Below are 27493 nucleotides of genomic sequence, written 5' to 3'. Positions count from 1 at the left end.
AAAAAAAAAATAAAATAAAATAAAACGAATCGGGAGAACTAGGATACACATCATGCAGGGCATGCATAGGGTAAATGAGGATCTACGTGCCAATGTGAACATGACCCGAGCGACTCTTGAAACTTGAAAGGGAGATTGGGAGCAAATACCTATGATTATTTTTAACACTTCACTTACACAACTCATTACTTTAAATAACTTAAGGAAAGTATTTGAGTTCCTTCATGGATGAATGAGCTATCTTCCGTTAGGAATAAAAGAGGCGATACTGGCCTCTTCAGGCTGGATTCTGTCAACCCTCTCTGTACCAAACATGTCTCTGGTTGTTACTGTCGAGGCAAGATTACAAGGCGTGGTGGCTGGGCGTTCAGTACTGGTCTCACACTGCAGCTGCTAAGTGCTAGGCTTCCTGCACGCCCCCTGTTTGCTAATGAATCCATAATTAGCCGTCCACGGAATCTCTTGGGGAAGAGGTAGAGCTCTTAAAATCTGGTTTACATAATAATTAAATAGCACCATGGAACTAATATATTCATTTGGAAATAAGTATCCCCAAAGCTGAAAGGTGAGGAAGAAGCCTAAAGGGAAAATTAAGTATGCATTAATAAAAGAAAAACAAAAAACCAATTCTTTGAAGTCCCATAAATACTGCTTTTCTTCCGTATGCTTCAGATAGGTTCTGAAGACAGGGTGTCTAGGTTGGACACGCTTAAATATTTTGAATCACAGGCAGCCAATGTGAAGACAAGTGATTACTGAAATGTTCTTAAGAACAGGGTAATCTGTATAGCATTTAACTATAAGTTTCACGCACTAAAAGGTGATACCGACAACCAAGTGAAGAAAGTTGCTTAAATACTGTAGATGCCAATAAAGGAAGCAATGATTACAACAGAGTAGCTTCAGAACTTTATTTCCTTTTAGGATAGACAATAATTTTTCCTTTTGAATATTTGGCATAGAGGTCAAAACTCTGCAGTGACATCATCTACCAGATTTAGTTTTTACTACCATTCCATACCTCTCCTGGATTTCTGAGTTATATGTCCTATCATTTATGGCCCTACATTTTATTCCTCAATTGGAAGTGAGAAACTAGAAGTGGTGGCTAGAAAAAAACCAGCCATTACATGGGATTTTAGTACCTCATTTCTGCAGGATACAATCTTTAATAATAAATGCTCAGCAGGAAAGAAAGCAATACACTGGCAGTAAGAACAAAATTGCCGCATGCTTCCACATGTTTTCTTGACCTCACTGATGTTCAATCATTGTAAAAGTCACACTCAGTCATCTCCTAGCTTCTGGATGTTTGCAGGTAGAAGAAAAATGTCACAATATCATGAAGCAGCAAAATCCTCCTTCTAACTTCTCAGTTCAAACAGATTTGTTTCTTGGTCAGTCACAGGCTTCCTAACTTCAATGCCTCGCTCCTTCTGCCCTGGTTCAGGAGTGATGCAGTAGGGAGTCAGGGAATGCCTCTCTACTCTGTAAAGGCTTGGAGACAGAGCACTTGCTCAGTCTCACCCAATTCGTGGGAAATGAGCACCATGTGGCCTCTAGGGAAGAAGGAACTGCAGTTCTCTACCCCCAGCTGTGTGTTCCCTTCATGAATTTCTGCAAACCTGGCTGCTCACTTTAGATGAGACATAGTTGCCTTGGTTGGCGGGCAGAGTGGCAAACAGGCTTCCGCTATATGCCAAGTCCAACTTGCTTAATAGGATCTGCCTGAAACTCTGTGTTAAGAAGAATGCTGAGGGAGGACTGGTAACACATGTATGACATCCTTGATTTTCATGACTTCGATGTTACCTACAAGAACAGTCTCCGATGATAACTCCATGACTAACAACGTAATGGAGTATTATTAGCTCATCTACTAATCCAAACAGAGCCAAATTTTTGATGGCACATAGCTATTCACAAATTGTAACACAACATTGGAAAAGATATGTAATGGCTAACATGCTTTACATGGAGGTTCTTTTAACTCTTACAAAAAGAATTTTTATAAATCCATACTTACAGGATCCCCTCCAGAGGCAAATGAAATAGACTGCATATGATGATTTGCAATAATCTGTAAAACATAAAAAAATTAAACATGTAAGATACTACAAATTAATTGTGCCTAGTTACATACAATCTAACAGTAATGGTCTTAAATTTTATGTTTTGTTTTGCTGGCTCGGCATTCCTTTGGAAATTACTCCATCCACATTCTATAATAATCTCATAAGTAGATTTGACATACCATCTCACCACCCCTCTCCTGGACACACGATTCAGGCCTAGGCCATCAGAAAACACCATCCCTCTGGATACAGCAAAGCCAATCAATATCATGGGGAGGAACTGAGACAGATAATAGGAAAAAATGCAGATCTCTCTGCCATTAAGAACCTTATTTAAGTCCAAAGCTTCTGGGAGCCATCTTTTGCTGCCATGTGGGAAAAGCCTGATGGAAAAATGAAGCTTTCTGATACTCTGGAGAGTATCAGAGCTGAGAGGTAAAAATATTAAAAAAAAATCTGGTGGTAACATTTGTTTCATCACTTCAACCAATACATTTCCCTCATCTCTGGTTTTTATGCATTTTTTCTGTTTTATTTATTTATTTTTATATAAGTTGGTTTGAACTGGGTTTAAGTCACTCACCACCAAAAGCACACTAAAGCACGAACATTAAGATTTTTAATATGACGTAGACTATCCAAGTGAACTGCATTAGTTAGCCAGGAAGACTACCTCTTTTACTTGAGGTCTTAGGCTTGCTTGTTTGGAAACCACAGTGTAATGACCACCTATAGAGAAGTATTTGCCATACTGTTTTGAAGGTTCATTAAAATACCAACTGTGCACCAATTGGCTAATTCTGTCTTCAGAATTGTTTAACATAATCTATACAAGAGTCTGCTTATATAACATAGCCAAGTAATTCTATTCTTAGATGTATATCCACAGAATTCTGTAAATACATGCACCAAAGATCTTCTCAAGAAAGATAATTACTGCCCTATTTGTAATAGCCACAAATGGGAAACAATCCCAATGATGATCACTGTGATATTTAAACAATGGACTACTATGTAGCAAAAAAAAACCCCAAAACAAACAAACAAAAAACCCCTTATTTTTTGGGCAAAAGAAGCCACATAGAAAGAATATATACTACATGGTTTAATTTATGTAAGGTCCCAAAACAGGCAAAAATATTTTATTCTGTTTGAAATCAGGATGGTGGTGCCAGTAGGGCAAAGAAAGAGAAAGCAAATGGTTGTCTGGAATCCTGAAAATGGTGTTTCTTGTTCTGGGTAGTGGTTACACAAATATGTCCATTTTGTGATAACCAAGCTGCACACGTAAGATTTGTGCACTTTTCTATATTTGTGTTTTCCATGTTTAGATTTCAGCTAAAAGTGATTACTAAAAATAAGTCAATATACAAACATGAATGTCTTTCCCACATATCAACAAATAGCCAATTAGACACTCTATTGTAGTGAGGGGTACATTTTACCTAAGTATAGTACCTAAATATAAAACTAAAAAGAATCATGTAAGGCTTTTTGGAAAACTTCATTGAAAGGTATAAATAAGACACAAACAAGCAGAAACATATATATTACTTTTATGGTTGAGAAGACAATATTGTAAAGATATCAATTCTCCCCCAAATTGATCTGTAAATTCCATGAAACTCCAATAAAAATTCCACCTATGTGATTTGGGTAACTTTTCAAGCTACTTCTAAAATTCACATGGAAGAACAAATCTGCAAGAAGAGCTAAGAAAATTTTTTAAAGAACAAAGAAACAAGATTTTCCTTGTTAGCAAGACATATTCTAACACTAGCAATTCGTTTGAATACAAAGTCTAAAAACAAACTCACACATTTGTTTTCTTTTAATCTATGATAAATGTGGCACCAAGCAGTTAACAAAAGGATAGTGATTAAACCAGTGAAGTTGGCTGAATAGCTGTATATGTGTAAAAAAACATATAAATGAATCCTGTCCCTTTAGTATTTATATAAATAAATGTTTTTTCCATTAAAAAATATCTATGCAGAGGTGCCTGGGTTTGTCTCAGGTCGTGATCTCACAGTTTGTGGGTTCGAGCCCCACATTGGGTTCTGTGCTGACAGCTCAGAGCCTGGAGCCTGCTTCAGATTCTGTATTATCTCCCTCTCTCTGCTCCTCCCCTGCTCACATTCTGTCTCTGTCTTTCTCTCCCTCTCTCAAAAATAAGCATTAAAAATTTTTTAACAACAATAACAAAATATATGCAAACATTGAAGAAAAATAAAGATCATGCCTGTGATCTTTGAAGTAGGAAAATCCATCTTAATAGAAAAAAAAACATACAGGGGAAAAAAAAAACCCTTCAATTTGATTTACATGAAAACTCATTTTAAAACTTGTGGTAGGAAAAAAAAATCCCTGAGACTGGACAAGTAACAACAGGCAGGGAGAATGTAGTAAAACATTGTAGTGAGGGGTACATTTTACCTAAGTATAGTACCTAAATATATTTGCAACATTTTGTAAAACAAAGCACCCGTGCAGTTTATAAGAAATTCCTACAAATCAATAAGAAAAAGAAATAGCAAAAATAAAACCAGTTAATTTTCATAAGTAACACAAATGTTCAATAAACAGTGAAAAACAATCAATCTCCAAGAAATCGAGGCTATGGAAAATAAAACAAGATATCACTACACTGATAAAATTGCTCAAGAAAACAATGTATGGCAAGGATATGGATATTCTCAAACACTGCTGATGAGAGCTGAAATTTGTACAGCAATCTTGGAAAGCAGTTTGATAGTATGTATTAAAACTAAAGTATGCATGCTCTATGATTCCACCTTTCCACTTCTGGGTTTTCATTCTATAGAAACATTGGCATATATGGATGTCATTTACCCATAGTTTATAACACCAAAAATTGGAAATTACTTATGCATAGTTAGGTCAGCTATAGAATAGCTACATAAATGGAATGCTATGGAAAAAAGACTCATCTATGTATCCTAACAAAGCTAAATCTTCAAGCCATTGCTGAGGTGCTTTTTGTTTTGTAACTTGAAGACAGTTCTGTGAGTCATGCAAAAAAACAAAAACAAAAAAAACCAAAACCAAAACCAAAAAGCCATACACACACAAGGCTTTTCCACGAGCACATAAAGATCTATATAAACGCAGAGGAAAAGAATTTAAAGAATACACACCAAGTTGATTATAGTGGAAAGTTAACCTCCTGTGAAAACAAATGGAACCAAGTACTTCTTCAGTATAACTTTTTAAAAAAGATAGTTATGCCAATTTATGAATTTAACTTTTTTCTTTATATGGGGAAACCAGAAGAGTTGAATGGGTCACTTCTCAGTTTGCTGAGAACACTGTGATTTGGAGGTGTGGACGTGGAAGTCGTAAGCGCATAGATGAAAGGACCTGGAAACCGTGGACCAGATGCTTTTGCCTGCGGCCGAGAAAAAGGAGCTGGAGAGAACGGAAAAGGGAAGGGGAGGAGGAGGCTTAAGCACAGCTACCGAGGCCACATTAAGGACTTTCCAGTTTACAGCATCATAATATGCGGAACAGTTAGGGAAAGCGGAGATTAAGTAACTCTCTACACCTAGAGTCCAGGTACGGAGTTCAAGCGAGCCGAGACGTAGACCAGGCTCGCGAAGAGTGGGCACCTCCCGCCCGAGGGGGACGCCGACCGGGAGGCGGTGTCTGGGGGTCGCGCACACGCACAGGGTCACGCAAGCGCACGGCGTTTGCGCACGCGCACAACCAGTCGGCCGCGTAGCTCCGATCGTGCAAAAACGCCGTTCGCGAGGTTGAGCTGCTTGTACGATGTCGGAAATGAACGAGCTGTCCGAGCTGTACGAAGAGAGCAATGACCAGCAGATGGATGTGATGCTTGGCGAGGGTGACCTTCCGCAGATGGAGGTAGGCAGCGGGAGCCGGGAGCCGTCCCCGAACGCCTCCCGCAGCGGGGCCCAGCCACAGCTCGAGGAGGAAGGCCCAATGGAGGAGGAGGCGGCCCAGCCAATGGCGGTGCCGCAGGGGCAACGAGGCCTTGCTACCCGGCCCAGCCCTGGGGAGCAGCCGGGCCTGATCGCGGGCCCCGACTTCGAGAGCGAGGACGAGGGCGAGGAATTTGACGACTGGGAGGACGACTACGATTATCCGGAAGAGGAGCAGCTGAGTGGTGCGGGCTACAGAGTATCAGCGGCCCTTGAAGAAGCCAACAAGATGTTTCTGAGAACATCCAGAGCTAGGGAAGCAGCCCTGGATGGCGGGTTTCAACTGCATTATGAGAAGACCCCGTTTGATCAGTTGGCTTTTATTGAAGAGCTTTTTTCACTTATGGTTGTCAATCGTCTGACCGAAGAACTCGGCTGTGATGAGATTATTGATAGAGAGTAATTAAATGCTGTTAAAAGAGGAGGAAAAGTTGAGGAGAGACCCAGCATTCCACTGTCTTTTGGGTTCATTCCAGATCGTACCGTGCCGATGAAAAGTTTGATCTTCAAAAAAAAAAGATTTTTGTCGTTGTTGTTTTGCAGAATAGAGTAGGGCAGTGACTCACAGTTACGAAAAAGAAAAGAATTGCTAAAGAAGAAGAAAAGGCATTAGGACCGTGGAAATCTGTTTTCAAGAACGTTCATGAGACACTTATGGCTTTGACTTTGTTATTGATCCAGATTGTTTTCCTCGCTTTGGGGAAAATATCTTTCATGTTTCACTGTAAGGGACGGTTTTGCAAGATTAAGTTAACATCAAGACAAACTGCCACCACAAGAGCCCGGTAATATTAATTACATGAGAAAAAGTAACGAATACATCCAGTTTAGGACACGAAATGTCTGAGTCATTTGGACTGAAAGCCCACTGAGAGAACTCTGACGATTCCACTTTGTGGTCTGTGGAAGCCAATTATCAAAGGCTAAATTTTTTAGTGTAAAATAAATGGGGTGTTCTTCAGTATCCGAAAAGGATAAGCAAACCCAAAAAGAAATAAGTATCACGTGTGCTGTCTCTCAAAATGTGCTTTCAAGAGCATCTGAAATTTTGTTTGTACGTGTATCTTGATGATTTATAAAGCTACTGTGATCCATAATTCCAGAAAATTTATTGTCTTACCATTTTTAAAACTCAAAAATTAAATGTCCGTAGCAAAATTTCAAACTTAGATATTAAAATATATGTGAAAGAACAAAACAAACTGTTTCTAACACCCTTATACTAGGGAAATTGTTTTACTCTCTCTCTCTGTTTTTCATTTAACTTTACAGGTGAAAGACTTTGGTTGAACTTCATAACATAAGAACTGCTAAAGGGAAAATGTCAAGTAAAAGGAAAGCCCTACATCTAAAAAAAAGACTGAACAATTAGGCCCTCAATCTGTAAAGGTTTTAAACCTGCCCAGAAATCCTCCTCAGGATCTGAAGTTTCTCTCTGTCTCCTCCTCTAATTAAGCTTGTTATTGGTTATGCACCAGCATTCGAGATAATAAAATTTCTTGTTCTGTGTATTTTGTTTGGCCTATAGTATTGTTCACATACTTTATCGAAATCCTTTTTATCGTATTGTTTTATTTTATTCCTGAAGCCACTTTATGATTTAAATTTAACCACTCTTTATATGGGAAAGTGCTCCAGCTTCAAATACCTTATTTATAAGTTAATTTGTGGATATTAATCTTGGTGAATTCCTATAAAAGAATTTGCCAGCCTGAGAAAACCTGTTGTATTCATGAGCATATTGCTGTGGTTATTAAGGTTCTGAAGTGGCATAAGACTAAAAATTTGTCAGAAGGTTGTGCCCAATAAACAGGACATCAGTAGGTCTTAAGATCAATAAAAAAGTACCAGATGTTCTTCTTCTTATGGCAGTAAAGGACATATCCAATACAACACAACTCAGCCTTATTTATGTTACAGTTGTCTTAGGGAGTGGGATTCTTTAAAATATTGGACTGAGGAGTGAGAGCATAAGCCCTTAGGCTAGGTAAGGAGACAGATAGATAGATGGGGAAACAATAGACAGGAGGTGGGATGTTAGCTCTTAACCCTCTTCATCCTGCCTCTCCCATGCCTCACTTTCACTGTATTTTCAAACAGCTTGTAGCTGCAGTTAGATGAATCTGGGTAGATAATTGCTTGTATGATGTGAATTAACTGAATTGGGGGGGGGGGGGGAGGGTGGAGGGAGGATGCCAGTACACCAGGAACTGACCAATTGCATTTCCCTCCAGATAAAGATGTCAGGAAATAGAAAAAACTGGTTCCATACCAGGAAGTGTGATTAGGTTCCTCTCTGAGACTAAGGAGGGAGCAAGAGGAAAAGAAAAGAAAACTGTTCCCTGTTGGGTTTGAAGGCTCATTTGAAGGATAAAGACTGGGCTCCACCACCGACTCCTCTGATAGTTGGGTTTGTTGGTCTTGGAAAAACAGGCAGTAATCTGAGCACTGGAATTAGTACTTGTTTGTATTAACTGAAGATAGAAAAACGGTAATATTTTAAACCCCTTTTAGAAGTGTGAAATCACCTGTATTTCTTTCAAAGGTTATAGTTAACACATACTGGAAACAGCCTACCTGGTTCAAATCTTGGTTAAATGGGAACTAAAGAAAGGAACTCTATAGAGATTCTGGTCCTCATTTTGTGAACAGGGGAGTGGGTGGGGATGTGGAATGGGGAGAGAGAACTTTAAAAAGCTTATGAGTATATAGGGTGATTTGGGGGTTAGTTTTCTGGACCTATCCATATATTATGTTATTATATAAAATTACATTATTAATGTTTGCTTAGATCAGACTGTCCCATTTGGCTGCCCTAAGGACACAGATTTATTGCGTTTGGCTCATGCTTAAAATTGCAATTCTTCATTAAAGACCAACAACTCATAATCCTGATAGAGCAACAAAACTCCCAGAGTTCCATCCTTTTTTTTTTTTTTTCCCAAAAGTTGAAGATCTGGCAGCCTTTGACCTACAGTTATGTGGGATGAAGCATCCAATTCCCTTTTCTATACGGAAGGTACTCTGTGGCCATGTTTCCCAGTATTATCTCCCTAACATGGAGGCCCAGTGACACCGTATATCATTATGCTTGCACCATTGTTTTTCCTCCACCTGGGCAGTTAGCATTGTCTGCCTGGCCTCTGTAAATATTTGAATTTCTCTCTCTTCATGGAGTCTAAAGGATATCTCCATTTTCTGTCTGTTTTACCTTCTTTATCTCTTTATTACTCTTCTCAGTAAAATTTCACTAGATGTTAGAGTTGGTGGTAGGAATGTAGAAATAACTAAAGAATAGTGGGAGTGGAAGCTAGTCAAATATTTTTGCTTAAGTCCTTAATATATTGAAGTATAGCAAGGAAGTCTGTGGCTTGAATTTTTAAAACGAGGGCTGTACAAAAATTCCCTAGAACTTGCTTTTCCAAAATGTATTTTCCATGCCAAAATATGGTAAGTTTTAAAAATTGCAAGCATTATGGGTTCAATGTAATTGTATTTTCTGCCTCTGAGGCTCTTTGAGACATTTTCTGGGAGTAAATGGTTATATTTTTGAAGTTGTTCTCAGTGGCTGAAGATGAATGTGAACCATGTGACCCATAAATGCTCTGTCATCCATGAATGTATCTATAAACTTTAACCTGTTTATATTTTCAGTCCAAAGTATATCTTAGAAGTTGGAGGGAGGGGAAGGGAGACATTAGTATTTCTTGGTATTTATCTTAGAACTTCAAAGGGTAACTTTCTTTACGGAGAATTGAGTTAATCGTTTTCTCATGATACATCTATAATGTCACTTCTCTGCTGCCTTCTCCCTTGAACATTTTAGTTGCCCTATTAATGGGATTTATAAAGCTTGAGTTGAAGCATCTATAGTGGCACATCTTTTTTATACACCCTCCCTCCACCAAGGCATTTCCTCTAGGCCTGCAGAATAGTTCAAAATTATTTTCAAAAACCAGGACCTGGGTGTAAGATCAGTGAGATCCTAACTTTAACCCCCACTCCAGCAGTGGGCTGAATACAACCTCATTCCATGCTACCAGTACAGAAAAGATGTCTCACTTCCAGAGGCACTCATTGCTGTAACTGCTGGTAGTGGAAGCCAACCATGCCCCTGTCCCTACTTCTATTCTGCCAGAAAGATTATGGGCATGTGACAGTACCCCTTCTAATTGCAGTAGCCTGAAAAAGGGTAGTAAAAGAGAGAAAGAAATGAGAATAAACTAAGTCACCTACCACACACCACAGCCCTATCCTTCCTAAATTCCCCATTGCTCAGTCACCCCATAGAACTATTTTTTTTTAATGCTCATTAGGTTCTGCACATAAGGCTGTCACCATGATGGCTGTAGATTTGCCTACTCTTCCTCCCCTACAAAATTCTGATATCTCAGAATTTCCAAGTGCTTCTATATTCAATGATATCTCATACCTAAAGGCATCAAGCACCCCTAGCACCACACACATAGGTGAAAACTAAAAGTAAAATTTACATCTACAAATGTCTTCAGGGCAAAGCATCTGAAAGACTGAATGATTGTTTCACCTTCCACCTAGATTTGTTGCATCTTCTGAGTACAGCCTCAAATGTTCTGCTGTCATTATACCAATGGTATCACCTGTCTTGGATAACCAATCAGGGCCCAACTCCACAGGAATCTATTTTGAACTATCTTATATTAAGTGGTTTATACTACTGTGTAAGCAACGTATTTTATTCTGCTTTTGAATTTAGAAAATAAAACAGACCTCAAAATACTCAAGAAAGTTCTTGGCAAAAACATTGGAGTAAAAAATGTATATAACTGTATGTGCATGTCACTGAAAATTTTGTAAATTTATGTTTTATAATATGATTTCCCTGTTAAGTACTGACTTTCTGAAAATGTCTCAAGAAAATGGGAAAAATGTTTGAGTAAATAATAATAGGTCCTGGGTGACCATTGCTGTGCTAAGTGGTTTACATCAATAATTTTACTTAATCCTGTATTTAATCCAGTGAGACATATACTATTGTTAACTCCATCCTCTCAGAAACTCTATGAATAGGTACTATAATCTCATTTCAATAATGAGGAAAATTGAGTGGTAACATAACTTGCTCATTAATGGAAAAGCCAGGATTTCAACCTATATGTGACCTCAAAGCCCCAGAGTGTTTGATCATAGCCAACTACACATTAAACCTTCCATTTAATGAACCTTCCTGTTCAATAGTAAAACCTTAAATATTAAGAATCTCGAATCACTACATATTAAACCAAGAAAAATTAGACTCTAACACACATAAATAACCCAATACAAGGAATTTAGTTTAAAACATAAAAAGCAAGTCAAAGAGTACCCTAGTGTAAGGTATACATTTAGCCCAATGCCTGTATATCTTTCGTATTTGCTTCAGCAATGCCATTCTTTGAGATATAAGGTTCACAATGAGAACTCAGGCACTGTGGCATCATACATCATCAAAGAAGAAGAAATTGTGTTTATGTAATAACATTTTACAAAGCATTTCAAGCTTAAGAGTTGGAAGAAAATGGTTTATGCTTTAATTTCAGTTAGCTAGAATATTAACCCTAACATTGCCCTTCCACTCTATCCTTCATTTGCACTCTATCCAACACACAGTCTGTTAGTTCTGATAATGGAATTGCTTTCCCTTTGGGGAGCATGGGCAGAGAGTAATAACTGACTCAAGAATATGAGTTGCCAAACTGTGTTTACCAGTTATTTGCACCTTAATTCCTATTACAAAGCCAATTAGGTAGATGCAAGTATGCAAGCAGTTAAATGCCAGGGATGAGTTAGTAATACTGTTGTTCTAATTATTGTTATGCATAAATCCTTGGTAGATTTTTTTCCCTTGTGCCTTACTAAATTTTAGGCACACGTCTGAAACTTTAGTTTCTTTATTATGCCCAGACCCTTCTAGAAAAATAGATGGCACGTTAAATGATAAATGACACCCATGATCTTACCTGTTGGTTGTCAATATTCATCAACGTGAGGCTGCATGTTGAGATGGTGAGCTTAATATTCATTCCCGAAAACTGAAGATTACTTTTGCCAAGAACTGTTGATAGGAACTTAACTGGAGGCTTGAAAAATAGCAAAACACTCTAAGTTAAGGATTTTGTTACAGCAGAATATTAATTTTTTAAGTGTTAAAACTGGATCAAAACACATACTCTTCCAATCTTACTTTACACAAATCAAATGAGATGGAATGCTTTATTTTAATAAAAACTTAAAAAAATGGAATGCAGCAGATTCTTTAGTAAGCAGTGAAATCTGAGCCCTCAGAACTTTTCTCATACATTCCCTTCTCTCTAAGTGTTGGGAGTATGGTCTGCTTTATATAAAAGGAATTCCTATGAGAGTTTGGGGTAGCTGAACTCTCCAGTCCTTCTGAAAACCAGAAGTCTAAAAAAGAAAAAGTTGCTAGAATTTTTTTGTGATAATTTATAAAAGTACAAAAACATGCATACCAAATATTTGGGACACAGTGAAAATGGTGCTAAGGGGGGCAATATATAACTATAAACTCTTACATTAAAAAAGAAGAAAGATCTCAAGTCAAGAACCTAACTTGACAACTGAAGCAATTCAAAAAAAGAAAAACCCAAAACTAGCAAAAGGGTATAATAAAGATTAGAGCAGAGATCAATGGCACAGAGACTAGAAAATAGGGAAAATCAATGAAACCAAAAGTTAGTTCTTCAAAAAGTTCAACCAAATTGACCAACCTTTAGCTAGATGGGCTAAGAAAAAAAGAAAGTAGAGTCACATCACTAAACTCAGGAACAAAAGTGGGGTGAGGATGTAACTACCAATTCAATGGAAACAAAGGATTATAAAAGAGTATTGTGAACAACTGCATATCAACAAAGTGGATTCCCTAAGATGAAATGGACAAATTCCTAGAAATATTAAACCTACTTAAGACTAAATCATGAAGAAATAGAAAATCTAGATAGACCTATAACTAGTAAAAGCCAAAAGCAAAGACAACAATAACAACAGACAAAAACAAGTGTTAGAAAGAATGTGGAGAAATTGAAATCCTTGTGCACTATTGGTAGGAATATACAACAGTACAATTGTTACGGAAAACAGGATGGCAGTTCCCAATTCCTCAAAAACTAATAATAGAATTACTACATGATCTAGCAATTCTGCTTCTTGTCATACACCCAAAAGAACTGAAAGCAGGGACTTGAACAGGTATTGGTGTATCCATACGCATAACAGTGTTATTCACAATAGCTACAACATGCAAAAAACTTAAGTATCCATCAACAGATGAATGGATTAGCAAAATGTGGTACATACATACAATGGAAAATTATGCAGCCTTAAAAAGGGAGGAAATTCAGACACATGGTATAGTATGGATGAATCTTGAGGACATTACATGAAGTGAAATAATCCAGTCACAAAAAGACAAATACGTATGAGTCCACTTATATGAGGTACTTAGAATAGTCAACCTCATAGAGGTATAAAGTAGAATGGTGGCTGTCAGGGCTGGAGAAGTGGGGGAATAGGAAGTCATTGTTTAATGTGTATAGAGTTTCAGTTCTAGAAGATGGAAAGAGTTATGGGGATGGATGGGAGTAATGGTAACACAACAATGTGAATGTATGGATTATCACTGAGCTGTATATTTAAAAATAGTTAAAATGGTAAATTTTATGTTATGAATATTTTACCAAGATTTTTAAACTGAGAGGAAAAAGATTATAAAAATATATAGAACAGTCCCTGGCATGTATTAAGTATGCCATAAGTGATAGCTATCAAAGGAAATTAACTCAAGATTTTTGTGTTCTTTCCATGTGTACTTTCTGAAAACATAATAGCCTGGTTTGTTTTATTTTGTTTTGGGGTGTAGACTCCCTATTTTTGAAATGAGAAAATCTGGCTGTTTTTTGGGATCATGCAACAAAAGCATCCTATTTGCAGAGGTTATGAGAGGCAGGAGGAGGCCAGAGGCTACTTTGGGGCCATGGGTTTTGTCAAAGTAACTAGTAATAGGGAGTTCAAAGGCCACTTATTCGTGTTTCCCATGCCATGTGGCTCATCTGAGTCACTCTGGGTGACAGTGGGTTCAGCCTATGCAAAATAATGAAGAATAATAAGGAATGAGGCAGAGGGGTATGGAAATAAAGCACTAAGATGGAAATATGAAGATGTGGCTTCTATAGCTGGCTCTAACCATCACCCTAGTGACTCAAGACAAATCTCTTCTCTGAGACAGTTTAGCAGGTGGCAAAGTGGGAGGGTTGGACTGGAAGATCTCTAAACATTCCTTCTCTCTTAAACAGTCTACAATTCTATGATTTATATAGTTATCTTAAGAACCTTTGCACCTCCACTTTGACATCCTAAAACAACTAAATGTTCTGGGTTCACAATTAAATGCAGTACTTCTAGATTTCATTACTGTTGAAAGCCTAACGTATGCCAGACCTGTGTAGACATCATTTTATTTAATTCTACACGACTCGATCAAGTAAGTGCAATTTTCTTCCATTTTATAGATGAGGGAACCAGTGATCCAAAAGGTGAAGTGACTTGTCCAAGATCACATAGTAGGTGGCAGAGGCAGGATTTAAGTCTACTTAACATCAAATCTTATGCTTTCTTTCAGCATGAAAATCTCCTTCTACTCATGCATTATTATCTCACCTCTACCAGCACCCACATTGCCATCTGAAAATAGGCCAAGGAATCTAAAAATTCTGAAATGTTAAGATGCAGAATAGATACATTATAAAGTACTGAAATTGGAGGTGCCAAACTGGTCATCCAGTTGAACTTCACTTTACAGGAATAAGAATGGGGCCTCAGAGAGATGAGATAATATGCTCAAAGGTAAGTAAACACCCAGGCGTGGCACCCAGAATTTTTGACTTGAAATCCAGGTGCTTTCTTCATTCTGTCACTCCAGGCATCACCATTTCAGATAGTGTCAGTCACGTCAGAAAAACTTGATAGACAAGAACAACTTTCGGCTCATCTCTGATATCAAGCCAACTGATCAAGGCCATTTTGGACTTAGCTCATATAGTAGACTGAACTGACTACTATTGTGACATTCTCTTTCCCATAGTTAGGGAAACATACAGCAAGGAAACCACACCAATATTTACCTTTCGCTTTTTAATGGCTCCATTTGCCCCAGAGACAGCTTCACACAGGCGACTTATTGCTTCCCTACAGAACAGAAACCATATAAAGACTTAGCACACTATCTAACATGCAGTAAATCCTCAATAAATGTTAGCAACTATTATGAACAAAATCTGCGCACACGTAACGGTGAATCTGACACAAATGACTTTCTCCTACTCCTACCGTAATGCTGAAAAAAAAAATCACTTTACAATCCTACTATTTACTTTCTTCATCTCTTTTTTCCTTGGCTTTTCAGATTTGGTTTTTAGCAATGTTGATTTTTAACCAAAAAAGAGGGGCGGGGGAGATGTCTGGGGATACTTCACAGTTTTACTTTTAGCAAAATCCTCTCTGTGATGTTCTGAATAAAAAGCTTCCTAGTATCTCAGCACCAAAGACAATTAAATACAAAAGAATCTGACACGAGAGGAAGTTTAAAAGGACTGGGAGAGAACTGAACTTCAAGGTGGTCTCAAATGGAGCCTTATTGACTGAGATACTGCTACAAGCCATTGAGCTTTCAAGTAATTTCTCAGAAGAAATGAAAATCAATAACAAATTTCCTCCTTTGCTTTTTTCCCCTTACTCTATATTGCATTCTGTGAGAGAAAGGCACCGCTAAAATACGTAGTTGTTCCTTAATGGAAGTGGTGAACAACCTGGCGCCCTCCTCTCCAGAAATGCAGTTAGAACTAAGAGCTTTTGTCTCTGGAACTCAGCATTCCTAACAGCCTGAGCTTTCACTCAGTGTAATCTGAACCATAACCTCGTATCTTTCAACACATATATTAAACTTTTCACAAAGCACATCTCTAAGCTGTTTCCTGGGTTCACCGGAAATCATTGTTTAAATTAGTTAACTGTATTAGTACATACACACACATATAAGCACCTGCAGCATTGTATTACAGTTGTTATACATCTTTCCTGAAAATATATATTTTTTGAGATATCTCTGATTCCTAAAGGAGAGGTGAAAACTTAGAGGAATGCAGACCCATTAAAGAAATCTACCTCCCTCTCTATCTAGAGAGATATATAGATATGGACACAAGCAGACATATAGATATAGATATAGTAGCATAGATCTACGTCCTCAGTGTTCTTCTGGTAGACACACTGGAAAAATAAGAAGAATTCCCAGAGACTCTAGGCATTGTTTTGGGTTTATAATGTGTATTTTAGTTCAGATTTCTTTTTTTATTTTTTTCTGGATAAATGAAACTCTTCTCCAAAGTATTCTCTTGTCTGATTTTTGCATAATTACCTGCAAACAATATATAGAATGGCTTTTTGGTTTAGCACATTTTCTCAGGATTTTATATCTATGGTTTCTGTAGGATTCCAATCTTTGTTCTCTGGTTGAAATAGAAAGACCACTCAGAGAGTTAGGCTCTTTTGTTTGTTTGGTTGATTGATGTTTGAGTCACCTTAATGATTTTTCAATCACTGATGAGACACATAATAATTAATCTGAACTGGCCTCTGGTGTTGCCAAAATAATATGTCCAGGCACCTATATTGTTGATATTTAATAAAGGGAGATTATTTTTAAAAAAGGTATCAGATCCTTTATTCCATGAGAGCCAAATGAGATGCTTTGGTCTAAAAAGCTCCTTGTAAATGGTTTGAAATAAAAGTAGAGACAAAGGTGAACATTGATGCTGCCATGTATAACAACAGTTTTATTAGCAGTTGTTACTTTTATGTAGCACCTTGTAGTTTTACAAAGTGCTTTCCCAGACATTGTTTTCTTGATTCTCGTACAGTTGATATTGTCTAACAAAAAGTAAAGCTCTAAACGAGAATTAAAGGGAAAGCTTTGTAGCATGAGTACCTCTCAAGGACAGTTTGGAAGGATGAACCTTCCTGGCAGAATGGAGTTTGGAAATTCCAGAAAGGGAAGAGCATGTATAACGGCACGAAAATATGAATATCATGACATGGGGGAAACTACAAGTACTTTGATACTGCTGGAGCATAGAGTGTGGAAAAACAAGAGTGAATAAGAGCTGAGAGATGGGATTAGAGTCTGAAAACTTTTTCTGTAAAGGGTCAAATGATAAATATTTTAGACTTTTCTCTGTTACAACTACTCAACTCTGCATTATAACTCAAAACCAGTGGGAGACAACATGTAAACAAATGAGCATGGCTATGTTCCAATAAAACTATTTCTAAAAGCAGGTAGCTAGCTATATTTAGCCCAAAGGCCATAGTGTGTCAACCCCCGGATTAGATAATTCATACAAAAGAGATAAGAATAGTTCAATTTTTAAAAATTGGAAAATGTTCACATTCATTACAACTTTAAGATGGAAAATTAAAACGACTACAAGATACTCACTTCACTGTCATTAAGCCAGCAAAAAAGAAAATGACAAATGCACTCTTGGGGAAGACGGGGAAAATTCCACTTCAAGCACACTTATCCATTGCTGGGGACCCTGATTAGTATGAATATGATCTTTCTAGAGAGTGATTTGGTAAAAGACAATAAATCTCTTAATATTTATCAGAGCTTTTGACAAGGGTAGGAGAATTTGTATTGAAATAGCATTGAGTATATATGTAGAATAGATATTTATTTTAGGGTAAAAACCAACTCCATAGCTTATGATACAGAATTTATCAATATAAATGTTCCCACTTGCCCTGTTAGTATGAACACTATAGAAATAAGGGGAGTCTATATAAATTAGTGGGACAACAGTAGAACTTGGAATGGCAAATACACATTGGTAGCTACAGAAAATTAATTCTATCTAAATAGTGATATAGAAAGAGCTTATAAACAATGACTTGGTTTAGGTGGGGTTTCTTTTTGTGTATGTGGTTTGTTGTTTCCTATTTTTATTCTACTGATATTTAGATGTCAACAATATAAACAATGGTATGTTTTCCCTTCACTGTGCTTTTAAAATATTAAAATATTTTAATAAATATATAAGTATATATTTAAATATTTAATATTTTAAAGCTTTTAAAATATTAAAAGAATGCAAAGTAAGTTCCTCAGCAGGAGTTTTGCTCATCCGTTGTGAACATGTGAGGGCACGTCAAAGATGTCCCAATGAAGGGGTGCCTGCATGGCTCAGTTGGTTGTGCATTTGACTTTGGCTCAGGTAATGATCTCACTGCTTGTGAGTTTGAGCCTCATGTTTGGCTCTGTGCCGACAGCTTAACGCCTGGAACTTTCTTTGGATTCTATGTTTCTGTCTCTCTCTGCCTCTCCCCTGCTTGAGATCTCTCTTTCTCTCTCAAAAATTAATAAACATTTTAAAAAGTTTTTAAAAAGATTTCCCGGGGGCGCCTGGGTGGCTTAGTCGGTTAAGCGTCCGACTTTCGCTTAGGTCATGATCTCGCGATTCGTGGGTTCGAGCCCCGCGTCGGGCTCTGTGCTGACTGCCAGCTCAGAGCCTGGAGCCTGTTTCAGTCTGTGACTCCCTCTCTCTCTGACCCTCCCCTGCTCACGCTGTTTCTCTCTCTCTCTCCTAGAAATAAATAAAAATATATTTAAAAAAAAAAAAAAAGATGTCCCAGTGAAGAGGCGACACAGGCTGTCTCTCTTTTGCCAACACCCACAAAGAGATGGGTCAATGTTCATGTTAAAGATAAATAAAAGATCTTTATTTGCATCTCTGTCCCATCCCAGATTAACTGTAACTTCTCCATCTTTATGATTGCTAAATCCAGATTTATTTTTTCAGTTTATTTGGTAGATTTCCTTATTTCCATTCCCCAGAGTTTTATAAAGAAGAAAAATCATGGCCAGGTTTAGCAATGCTTTTACAATAGAAATCCCTACCTTTACAATGATACACAATGCCATCTCAGGGAGCCTGGGTTTTAATGAAGGAACATCTCATTATGTATACGGCCAGGCACAGTATTAAGTACCTTCTGTACATCATCTCATTTCTTCTTAACGATGTCATATCAAGATAGCTATTTTATACCCACCTTACAAATGAGGAAACAAAAGTGCAAAGAATTTAAGTAACTGCTTCTGAATAATGCAGCTGAGCACGGGAGAGGCAGAATACAAAGCCAGGTCTGAATTCAAAACCTACACTCCTTCGGGGAGTAACCATACTTCCAGGTGCATGAAAAGGAGGGAGTTCCACACTTCCAGGACCAGGAAAAGAATATTGGTCCTTCCCTTGCTCACTCCCCTGACATAGTGAGGGGGCCTTTTCCAGCCAATCCTTATTCCAATGTGCCTGGGGTAAACTAGCAAAGGACAGGAACAAAGTGGCAACGGTCAATTCCAGAAAAAGCCAAAATGGATGACTCTAGCCCTTCCCCAGCCATTGCTTTCTATGCATTGGCTGTTATCATGGAAGAAAAGAGCAGAACCCAGCTGTGTGCCCATATAGGCAAGCACGCTCATGTATGCATGAGCACACTCACTTAGAATTATAAGTCAGGTGCGCTACAAAGAAAGAAAAGCACAGGCCAATATCCCTGATGAACATAGATGCAAAAATCCTCAACAACATATTAGCAAACCAAATTCAACAATACATTTAAAGGATCATATATCACAATCAAGTGAGATTTAGTCCAGGATGTAAAGATGGCTCAACATCTGCAAATCAACCAATGTGATACTCCACATTAACAAAATGAAGGAAAGAAATCATATGGTCTTCTCAATGGATGTAGAAAAAGCATTTTACAAGATTCAACATCCATTTATGATTTTAAAAAACTGTCAACAAATCGGGGATAGAGAGAACATACCTCAACATAACAAAGGCCAATGACAAATCCACAGATATTATCATACTCAATGGTGGAGAGCTGAAAACTTTTCCTCTAAGATCAGGAATAGGATTAGGATGCCTACTCTCTCCACTTTTGTTCAACATAGTACTGGAAGTCCTAGCCAGAGCAATTAGGCAAAAATTAATATAAAAGAAGTAAAAGACATCTAAACTGGAAAGGAAGAAGTAAAACCATCACTATTTACCAATGACATAAATTATATATAGAAAACCCTAAAGACTCTACCATAAACTGTTAGGACTAATAAGATAATTCAGTAAGGTTGGAGGATGTAAAATTAATATCCATAAATCTGTTGCATTTCTATACACTAATAGTGAACTATTTAAAAGAGAAATCAAGAAGACAATCTTCTAAAATCAACAACACAAGAAAGAACAGGTGTTGGCAAGGACATGGAGAAAAAGGAGCACTTGTGTGTTATTAGTGGGACTGCAAACTGGTGCAGCGGCCGCTGTGGAAAACAATATGGAGGTTCCTCAAAAAGTTAAAAATAGAACTACCCTACTATCCAATTGCACTCTTGGGTATTTACCGAAAGAATGCAAAAACACTAATTCAAAGGGAACATGCACCCCTATGTTTACTGCAGCATTATTTAAAATAGCCAAGATATAGAAACAGCCTAAGTGCCCACTGACTGATGAATGGGTAAAGAAGATGTGGTATATAGACACAATGCAGTATTATTCAGCCATAAAAAATAATGAGGTCTTGCCATTATAATGACATAAACGGTGCTAGAGAGTATAAAGCTAAGCAAAATGAGTCAGTCAGAGAAAGACAAATACCATATAATTTCACTCATATGTATTATTTAAGAAGCAAAACAAATGAACAAAGGGGGAAGAAAATAACTTAAGAGAGAAACCAAGAAATAGACTCTTAACTATAGAGAACAAACTGATGGTTACCAGAGCAGAGGTAAGTGAAGTCAATGATGGGGATTGAGGAGGGCACTTGCTGTGATGAGCATTGGGTGTTTTATGAAACTGTAGAATCACTATACTGTGTACCTGAAACTAATATAACACTGTATTTTAACTAACTGTAATTAAAATAAAAACTTAAAAATGAAAAGAATACAATCACTCCAAAAAGGATGAAATAAATAGGAATAAATTTAACCAAGGAGGTAAGAGACCTGTACACTAAAAAGTGTAAGACAATGATGAAAGAAATGGAAGAAAACCAAAAAAACACACATAAATGGAAAGATATTCCATACTTATGTAGCAGAAGAATTTATATTGTTAAAATGTCCACAGTAACCAAAGCAATTTACACATTCAATGCAATCCCTATCAAAATACCCTATCAAAATTTATCCTACAAAACTAGGATAAATAATTCTTTAATTTATGTAATACTACAAAGACTCTGAATAATTAAAATAATCTTGAGAAAGAAAAACAAAGCTGGAGGTATTATGCTTTCTGATTTTAAACTATACTACAAAGCTATAGTAATCACAACAGTAAGATACTAGCATAAAAATAGACACATAGGTCAGTGGAACAGAATAGAGAGCCTGGAAATAAACATATGCATATATGGTCAGTTAACTTATGACAAAGGAGAGAAGAATATACAAGAAAAGACAGTCTCTTCAATAAATGGTGTGGGGAAAACTGGACAGCAACATGGAAAAGAATGAAATTACACAACTATTTTACATCATACACAAAAATTAATTCAATATGGATTAAAGACCTGAAACTATAACACTCTTACAAGAAAACATAAGCTCCTTGACATCAGTTTTAAATTGTTTTTTGGACCTGAATCCAAAGGCAAGAGAAATGAAAGTAAAAATAAACAAATGGGACTACATCAGATTAAAAGCTTCTGCACAGTACAAGAAACCACCAACAAAATGGAAAGGCAGCCTACTAAATGAAAGAAGATACTTACTAATCATATACCAGTAATGGGTTAATATCCAAAATATATAAAGAACTTCTACAACTCAATTACAAAAATCAAATAATCCAATTAAAAATGGGCAGAGGATCTGAATAAGCAATTTTCAAAAGAGAAATACAGATAGTCAACAGACACATGAAAAGAGGCTCAACATCACTCATCAGCAGGGAAATGCAAATCAAAACCACAATGAGATATTACCTCACACTCTTCAGAATGGGTATTTTAAAAAAGACAAATAATTATTAGAAAGGATATAGAGAAAAGGAAATCCTTGTATACTGTTAGTGGGAATGTAAATTGGTACAGCCACTGTGGGAAACAGTATGGCGTTTCCTCAAAAATTTTTAAATAGAATTACCATGTAATCCCGGCAAATCCACTACTGGGTATCTATCAGAACAAAACAAAACATCAATTTGAAAAGATATATGCACCCCTACGTTCATTGCAGCATTACTTACAATAGCCAAGATATGGAAACAACCTAAGTGTCCATCGATGGACAAACGGATAAAGACGTGTGTGTGTGTGTGTGTGTGTGTGCGTGTGTGTGTGTACACGGACAATGAAATACTTCAGCCATAAAAAGAATGAAATCTTGCCATTTGTGACAACATGGATGGACCTTGAGGGCATTATGCTAAGTGAAATAATTTAGACAGAAAAGGCAAATACTGCATGATTTGGCAAAACAAAACACTGACTCAGATACAGAGAACAAATTGGAGACTGCTGGAGGGGAGGGACCTGGGGAGGGATGAGTGAAGGGGACCAAGATGTAAGAACTTCAATTATAAAATAATTAAGTCACGAGATGTAATGTATGGCATGGGACTACAGTCAATAATATTGTGTTAACTTTGGATAGTGGCAGATGGTAGCTAGACTTATTGTGGTGATCATTTCACAATATACACAATGACCAATCACTATCCTGTACACCTGATACGAATATAACACTGTATGCCAATTATACCTCAGTTTTTAAAAAGGAGTTCTAAATTTGGTTGAGGCATGTGGAAGCCTCTACAGAGGCCTTATAGACTCTGAAAATCTCTGGATATACAATTCTCCTCAAAAGAAAAAAAGAGAAACTTGTGCTTATGGTGGCGATGGGGCGCCTGGGTGGCTCAGTCGGTTGAGAGTCCGACTTCAGCTCAGGTGGTGATTTCACAGTTCCCGAGTGTGAGCCCCGCATCAGGTTCTCTGCTGTCAGCACAGACTCTGCATCAGATCCTCTGTCCCCTTCTCCCCTGCCCCTCCCCCACCCGTGGGCACCCTCACACACACTCTCTCTCTCAAAAAGAAATAAACATTAAAACAAAACAAAAAGTGGTGATATTGTACATCCGTGTTGATAGCAGCATTACTCACAGTAGCTAAAACATGGAAGTAACCCCCGTGTCCATGGATGGATGAATGGATAAGCAAAGTGTGGTATATACATATCGTAGAAATTATTCAGCCTTAAAAAGGAAGGCAATTCTGCAGTATGCTACAACATGGATGAAACTTGAGGGCCTCATGCTAAGTGAAATAAGCCAGTCACAAACATACAAACACTACATAATTCCACTTCCATGAGCTACTTAGAGTAGTCAAATTCATAAAGACAGAAAGCAGAATGGTGGTTGCCAGGGCCTAGGAGAAGAGGGATTAGGGAGATATTGTTTAATGGGTATAGAATTTCCAGTTTTGCAAGATGAAAAGAATTATGGAGTTGGCTGGTAGTGATGGCTGCACAACAATGTGAATGCATTTAATAGCACTGAACTATACACTTAAAAAATGGTTAAGATGGTACATTTTATGTTATGTGTATTTTTACCACAATAAAAAAAAACACAAAGAAAGTGGTTATTATTATTATTATTTTGGATTTGAGACCCCCCCCCCCAAAGAGTAACAGGCTTTCTCTCCAATGAAAGGTCTGTTTGTACCATTTTTTCTATTCAATTTTAGAAGATCCCACCCCCCACCCCCCACTCCACTACCCAGAAAACCATCTGCGGGACTCTTGGGATTCCACAGATCCCAGGCTAAGAACCACTGCTTTAAAATCACCTCTCAAATTCTGCTTTCTCCACTGATATCAGTGTTAACAAATCTGCAACCCCAGCCAGGGAAGACAGATAGATGCTTGCATTTTGTTGCCTTTCTTCACAAAGATCTTTTCTTTGCTTCAGTCTAGGACCAAGAGATTAGCTGTAACATTTTCAAAAACAAATGGTACTTTCAATGCTTTTCTGGAGTTTCAGCCACACCCTCAGACACTTTACAAATGCAGAGGAAAAGAAAACAGAGCCCAGAAGTGGGGGTTTCTCGCAGGTCCGGCAGTGTCCCGCCTTCCCAGCTGCCTATGGAGCTCGCATTTCTGCACAACCCTTTTGGAGCTGACTGGTCATGAGGCATTTTCCAGCTAGCAAACATTCAGCAAAGGTCCTCTCTTGGAGAAGCAGGATTTTCAGAGTTTGCATGGCTCAAGATTTCCATCCTGGGAGCCCGCACTAGAAAGAAGCAGAAATGCCCCACGGCACCAACAGTGGCCACTTTGTTTATTGTTTTGCCACATGAGAAAAAAGGGGAGAGAAGTGGGCTGATGTAAGAGAATGAGAATGCCGTTGAAGATTTGCTTTTAAGCATATAAAACCCTGCCTACGCCATGAGACCAAAAACAGATATTTTGTCTGTCTCAACAGAGTCCAAACTAATCATCCAAACAAAGCCACCTTTCTTCATCAACCCTTGGCCACTACAGTACTTAAGTTATAATTTTTCTGTGTCTTTAACCCTTAAACAGTTAAGCTCTTCTGGAAGCAAAGTTGCCTAGCCCCCCCCTGTTATAGGTTTGGAAGGCAATATTGCAATCCAAGACAAAGTAGAGTGTTTGATAGAGGGAGGGGCTGTCGGACAGACTGTTTCTACTGAATGTCAAAACGCAGCTCTTCAGTAACTAGGAAAGCCAGCAAGTATATGACAGGAAACCAGGCAAAGGGCCCAGTGGAATGGTTGGAGGCAACTCTCCCCATCTCCTGCCCTCCTGCCTCTGCCCCCACAGAATGAAGGAATGGATTCAATTCTGTCCAGGCAAATAGAAATGAGAGTAATCACAGCAAAAACCTCCCCCAAACAAAACACAAAAATAATCGGGCAAAACAAAGACACCTGTATTTCCCAAGGGACTTTCCCCATACTTTTCATCTCCACCATGAATCCTTAAAGTAAGCAGTAAACAGTGTCGAAGGGGCAGGTTGTCAATGTCTCAAAATGCCTTCGTACTGATGAAGGAACGGACCTGGGAGCCCCTCAAGCCCCAGATCACTGGGGTATTATGCTGTGACGTTGTTCTCGGGAAACAAGTACCTTCTTTTTCTGAAATCTTTGCCTTCAGAACGTCAAGGCTCAGTGATCCATGTGTTCAATTTTGTTCAGCTGGGTGAAATTAAAGACATTCAAAAATTTGTGTAAGCCCTCAGACAAGACACTTTAGAACAGGAGCCTGCCTCCATGGCGATAAGCACACAATGAATGCAGTCAGTGCCCACAGACCGGTAGAAAATAGAAAGCTTCAAACTCCCTTTGTGCTATTATCAAGGGGCATCACCAGTGCACTCTAGGAGGGTAGACACAGCCCATAAAATATATCCTTTCATTTAGAAATAGGCACTTCAGGTCCCAAGATGGTCAAATAAAACCTTTCATACTGCCCACTGCATCCACTCCCACACTGACTTATCAGGCCTCTCTGTTCAACCTGAATTCTATTTAAAATCTGATTCTAAAGGACGTCTGCAATTCTACCCAGCGAGGCAACCACAGAACACAGTTGTTCTGTCTACTCTGGGATGCTGCCCTTCGGCTCTGATGCAAATGTTGACCCATCCAGTGCACCTGAATGAAGTGAAAGACCTCAGTATCACACCTTCCCTCCAAGTCGCCCCAGGTGATCAGGAATGACGTGCTGATTTTCTCCTCTTTCCACAATGATTTCCTGTAATGGGATCACATATTTCAAAATGCAAACACCTACACCCACAAAAATACCTTCTAAGTGCTTAAGCCTTATGAAAATGACAAGGGAGAAATGGGGTTGATTTCATACAAAACACTCAGGAATTTGTAAACCCAAAGAACAGTTTTTCATTATTTTGGGATAAACTAGGCTTTTCTTTTCAATATAATTTATTGTCAAGTTAGCTGACATATGGTGTATACAGTTTGTTCTCGGCTTGGGGAGTCTATTCCCATGATGCATCACTTACATACAACACCCAAAACAGACACACAGACCAATGGAATAGAATGGAGAACGTAGAATGGGACCGAGAATTGTATGGCCAACTCCTCTTTGATAAAGCAGGAAAGAATATCCAATGGAAACAAAGAGTCTCTTAAGCAAATGGTGCTGGGTGAACTGGACAGCAACATGCAGAAAAATGAAACTAGACCACTTTCTTACACCTTACACAAAAATAAACTCAAAACGGTTGAAAGACCTAAATGTGAGACAGGAAACCATCAAAATCCTAGAGGAGAAAACAGGCAGCAACCTCTTTGACCTGGCCGCAGCAACTTCTTACTCAACACATCTCCGAAGGCAAGGGAAATAAAAGCAAAAATAAACAAGGCTTTTCTAAAACAACTCTGTTTTAGGGGCACTTCGGTGGCTTAGTCGGTTAAGCTTCCAACTTTGGCTCAGGTCATGATCTCACAGCTTATGAGTCTGAGCCCCGTAACGGGCTCTGTGCTGACAGCTAGCTCAGAGCCTGGAGCCTGTTTCAGAGCCCTCTTTCTCTGACCCTCTCTTGTTCATGCTGTCTCTCTCTCTCAGAAATAAATAAAAAAACATTTAAAGAACTATAAATAAATAAGTAAATAAACATTAAAAAAAATAAAAAATAAAACAACTCTGTTTTAGACAAAATATTTAAAATAACGGGGCGCCTGGGTGGCTTAGTCGGTTAAGCGTCCGACTTTCACTTAGGTCATGATCTCGCAGTTCGTGGGTTCGAGCCCCGCGTCGGGCTCTGTGCTGACTGCCAGCTCAGAGCCTGGAGCCTATTTCAGAGTCTGTGTCTCCCTCTCTCGCTGACCCTCCCCTGCTCACGCTGTCTCTCTCTCTCTCCTAGAAATAAAAAAATATATAAATAAAATAAAATAAAATAAAATATCATGCAGGCATGTCTCTGGGAATGCAAGAGTGAACTGATCTACAGTGTGATCACCTACATATTAAAGCTCATTTTTTTAAAAGCCAAAACAGATCCAACTTCATCGCCCACTTCATCCACCCTATTTCACTCCAAATTATGTTTATCAACTTCCAAAAACTAGGATTGTCTTGAAATAAAGAAGATTGGCACTATTTAAGATATTTCAAACAGTTTGCCACAGAAGTATGTATACTACTGAGCAAGACAGCAATTGGTAGAATGAGTGTATGACTTCCAAAATGCTTTTTTTTTTTAAATAAACTGATTAATTGAAAGGCCTTTTGGCATATAGATTATAGATTTTACCTGGTAAGTCCCTCATTTTTTTTTTTAATGTGTGTAT

General features: G+C 38.0%; 2 protein-coding genes across 2 annotated transcripts in view; one reads left to right on the top strand and one right to left on the bottom strand.

Moving 5' to 3' along the window:
* The window catches only part of SHC4 (SHC adaptor protein 4), a gene marked incomplete at its 5' end in the record, with an annotated part of 83868 nt that overhangs the window by 39660 nt on the left and 16715 nt on the right, over positions 1-27493 (bottom strand). Inside the window, 3 exons of the mRNA XM_039218056.1 lie at positions 2027-2080; positions 12016-12135; positions 15193-15256. Of these exons, the coding sequence (XP_039073987.1) occupies positions 2027-2080; positions 12016-12135; positions 15193-15256 (238 nt within the window). The remainder of the gene's footprint in view (positions 1-2026; positions 2081-12015; positions 12136-15192; positions 15257-27493) is intronic.
* EID1 (EP300 interacting inhibitor of differentiation 1) lies at positions 5789-7548 on the top strand. Its single transcript, XM_039218057.1, has one exon. The coding sequence runs from the start codon at positions 5865-5867 to the stop codon at positions 6438-6440; it is 576 nt and encodes a 191-aa protein (XP_039073988.1). The 5' UTR covers positions 5789-5864; the 3' UTR covers positions 6441-7548.

The sequence above is a fragment of the Hyaena hyaena genome, unplaced genomic scaffold (genome assembly GCF_003009895.1).
Source record: "Hyaena hyaena isolate Hyena2069 unplaced genomic scaffold, ASM300989v1 scaffold_730, whole genome shotgun sequence".
NCBI classification, from domain to species: domain Eukaryota; kingdom Metazoa; phylum Chordata; class Mammalia; order Carnivora; family Hyaenidae; genus Hyaena; species Hyaena hyaena.
This window is presented reverse-complemented; position numbering and strand designations above follow the sequence as displayed.

Bases quoted from the DNA above. Each gene is read 5' to 3' on its own strand.
- EID1 (XM_039218057.1), top strand. From the start codon at position 5,865: ATGTCGGAAATGAACGAGCTGTCCGAGCTGTACGAAGAGAGCAATGAC.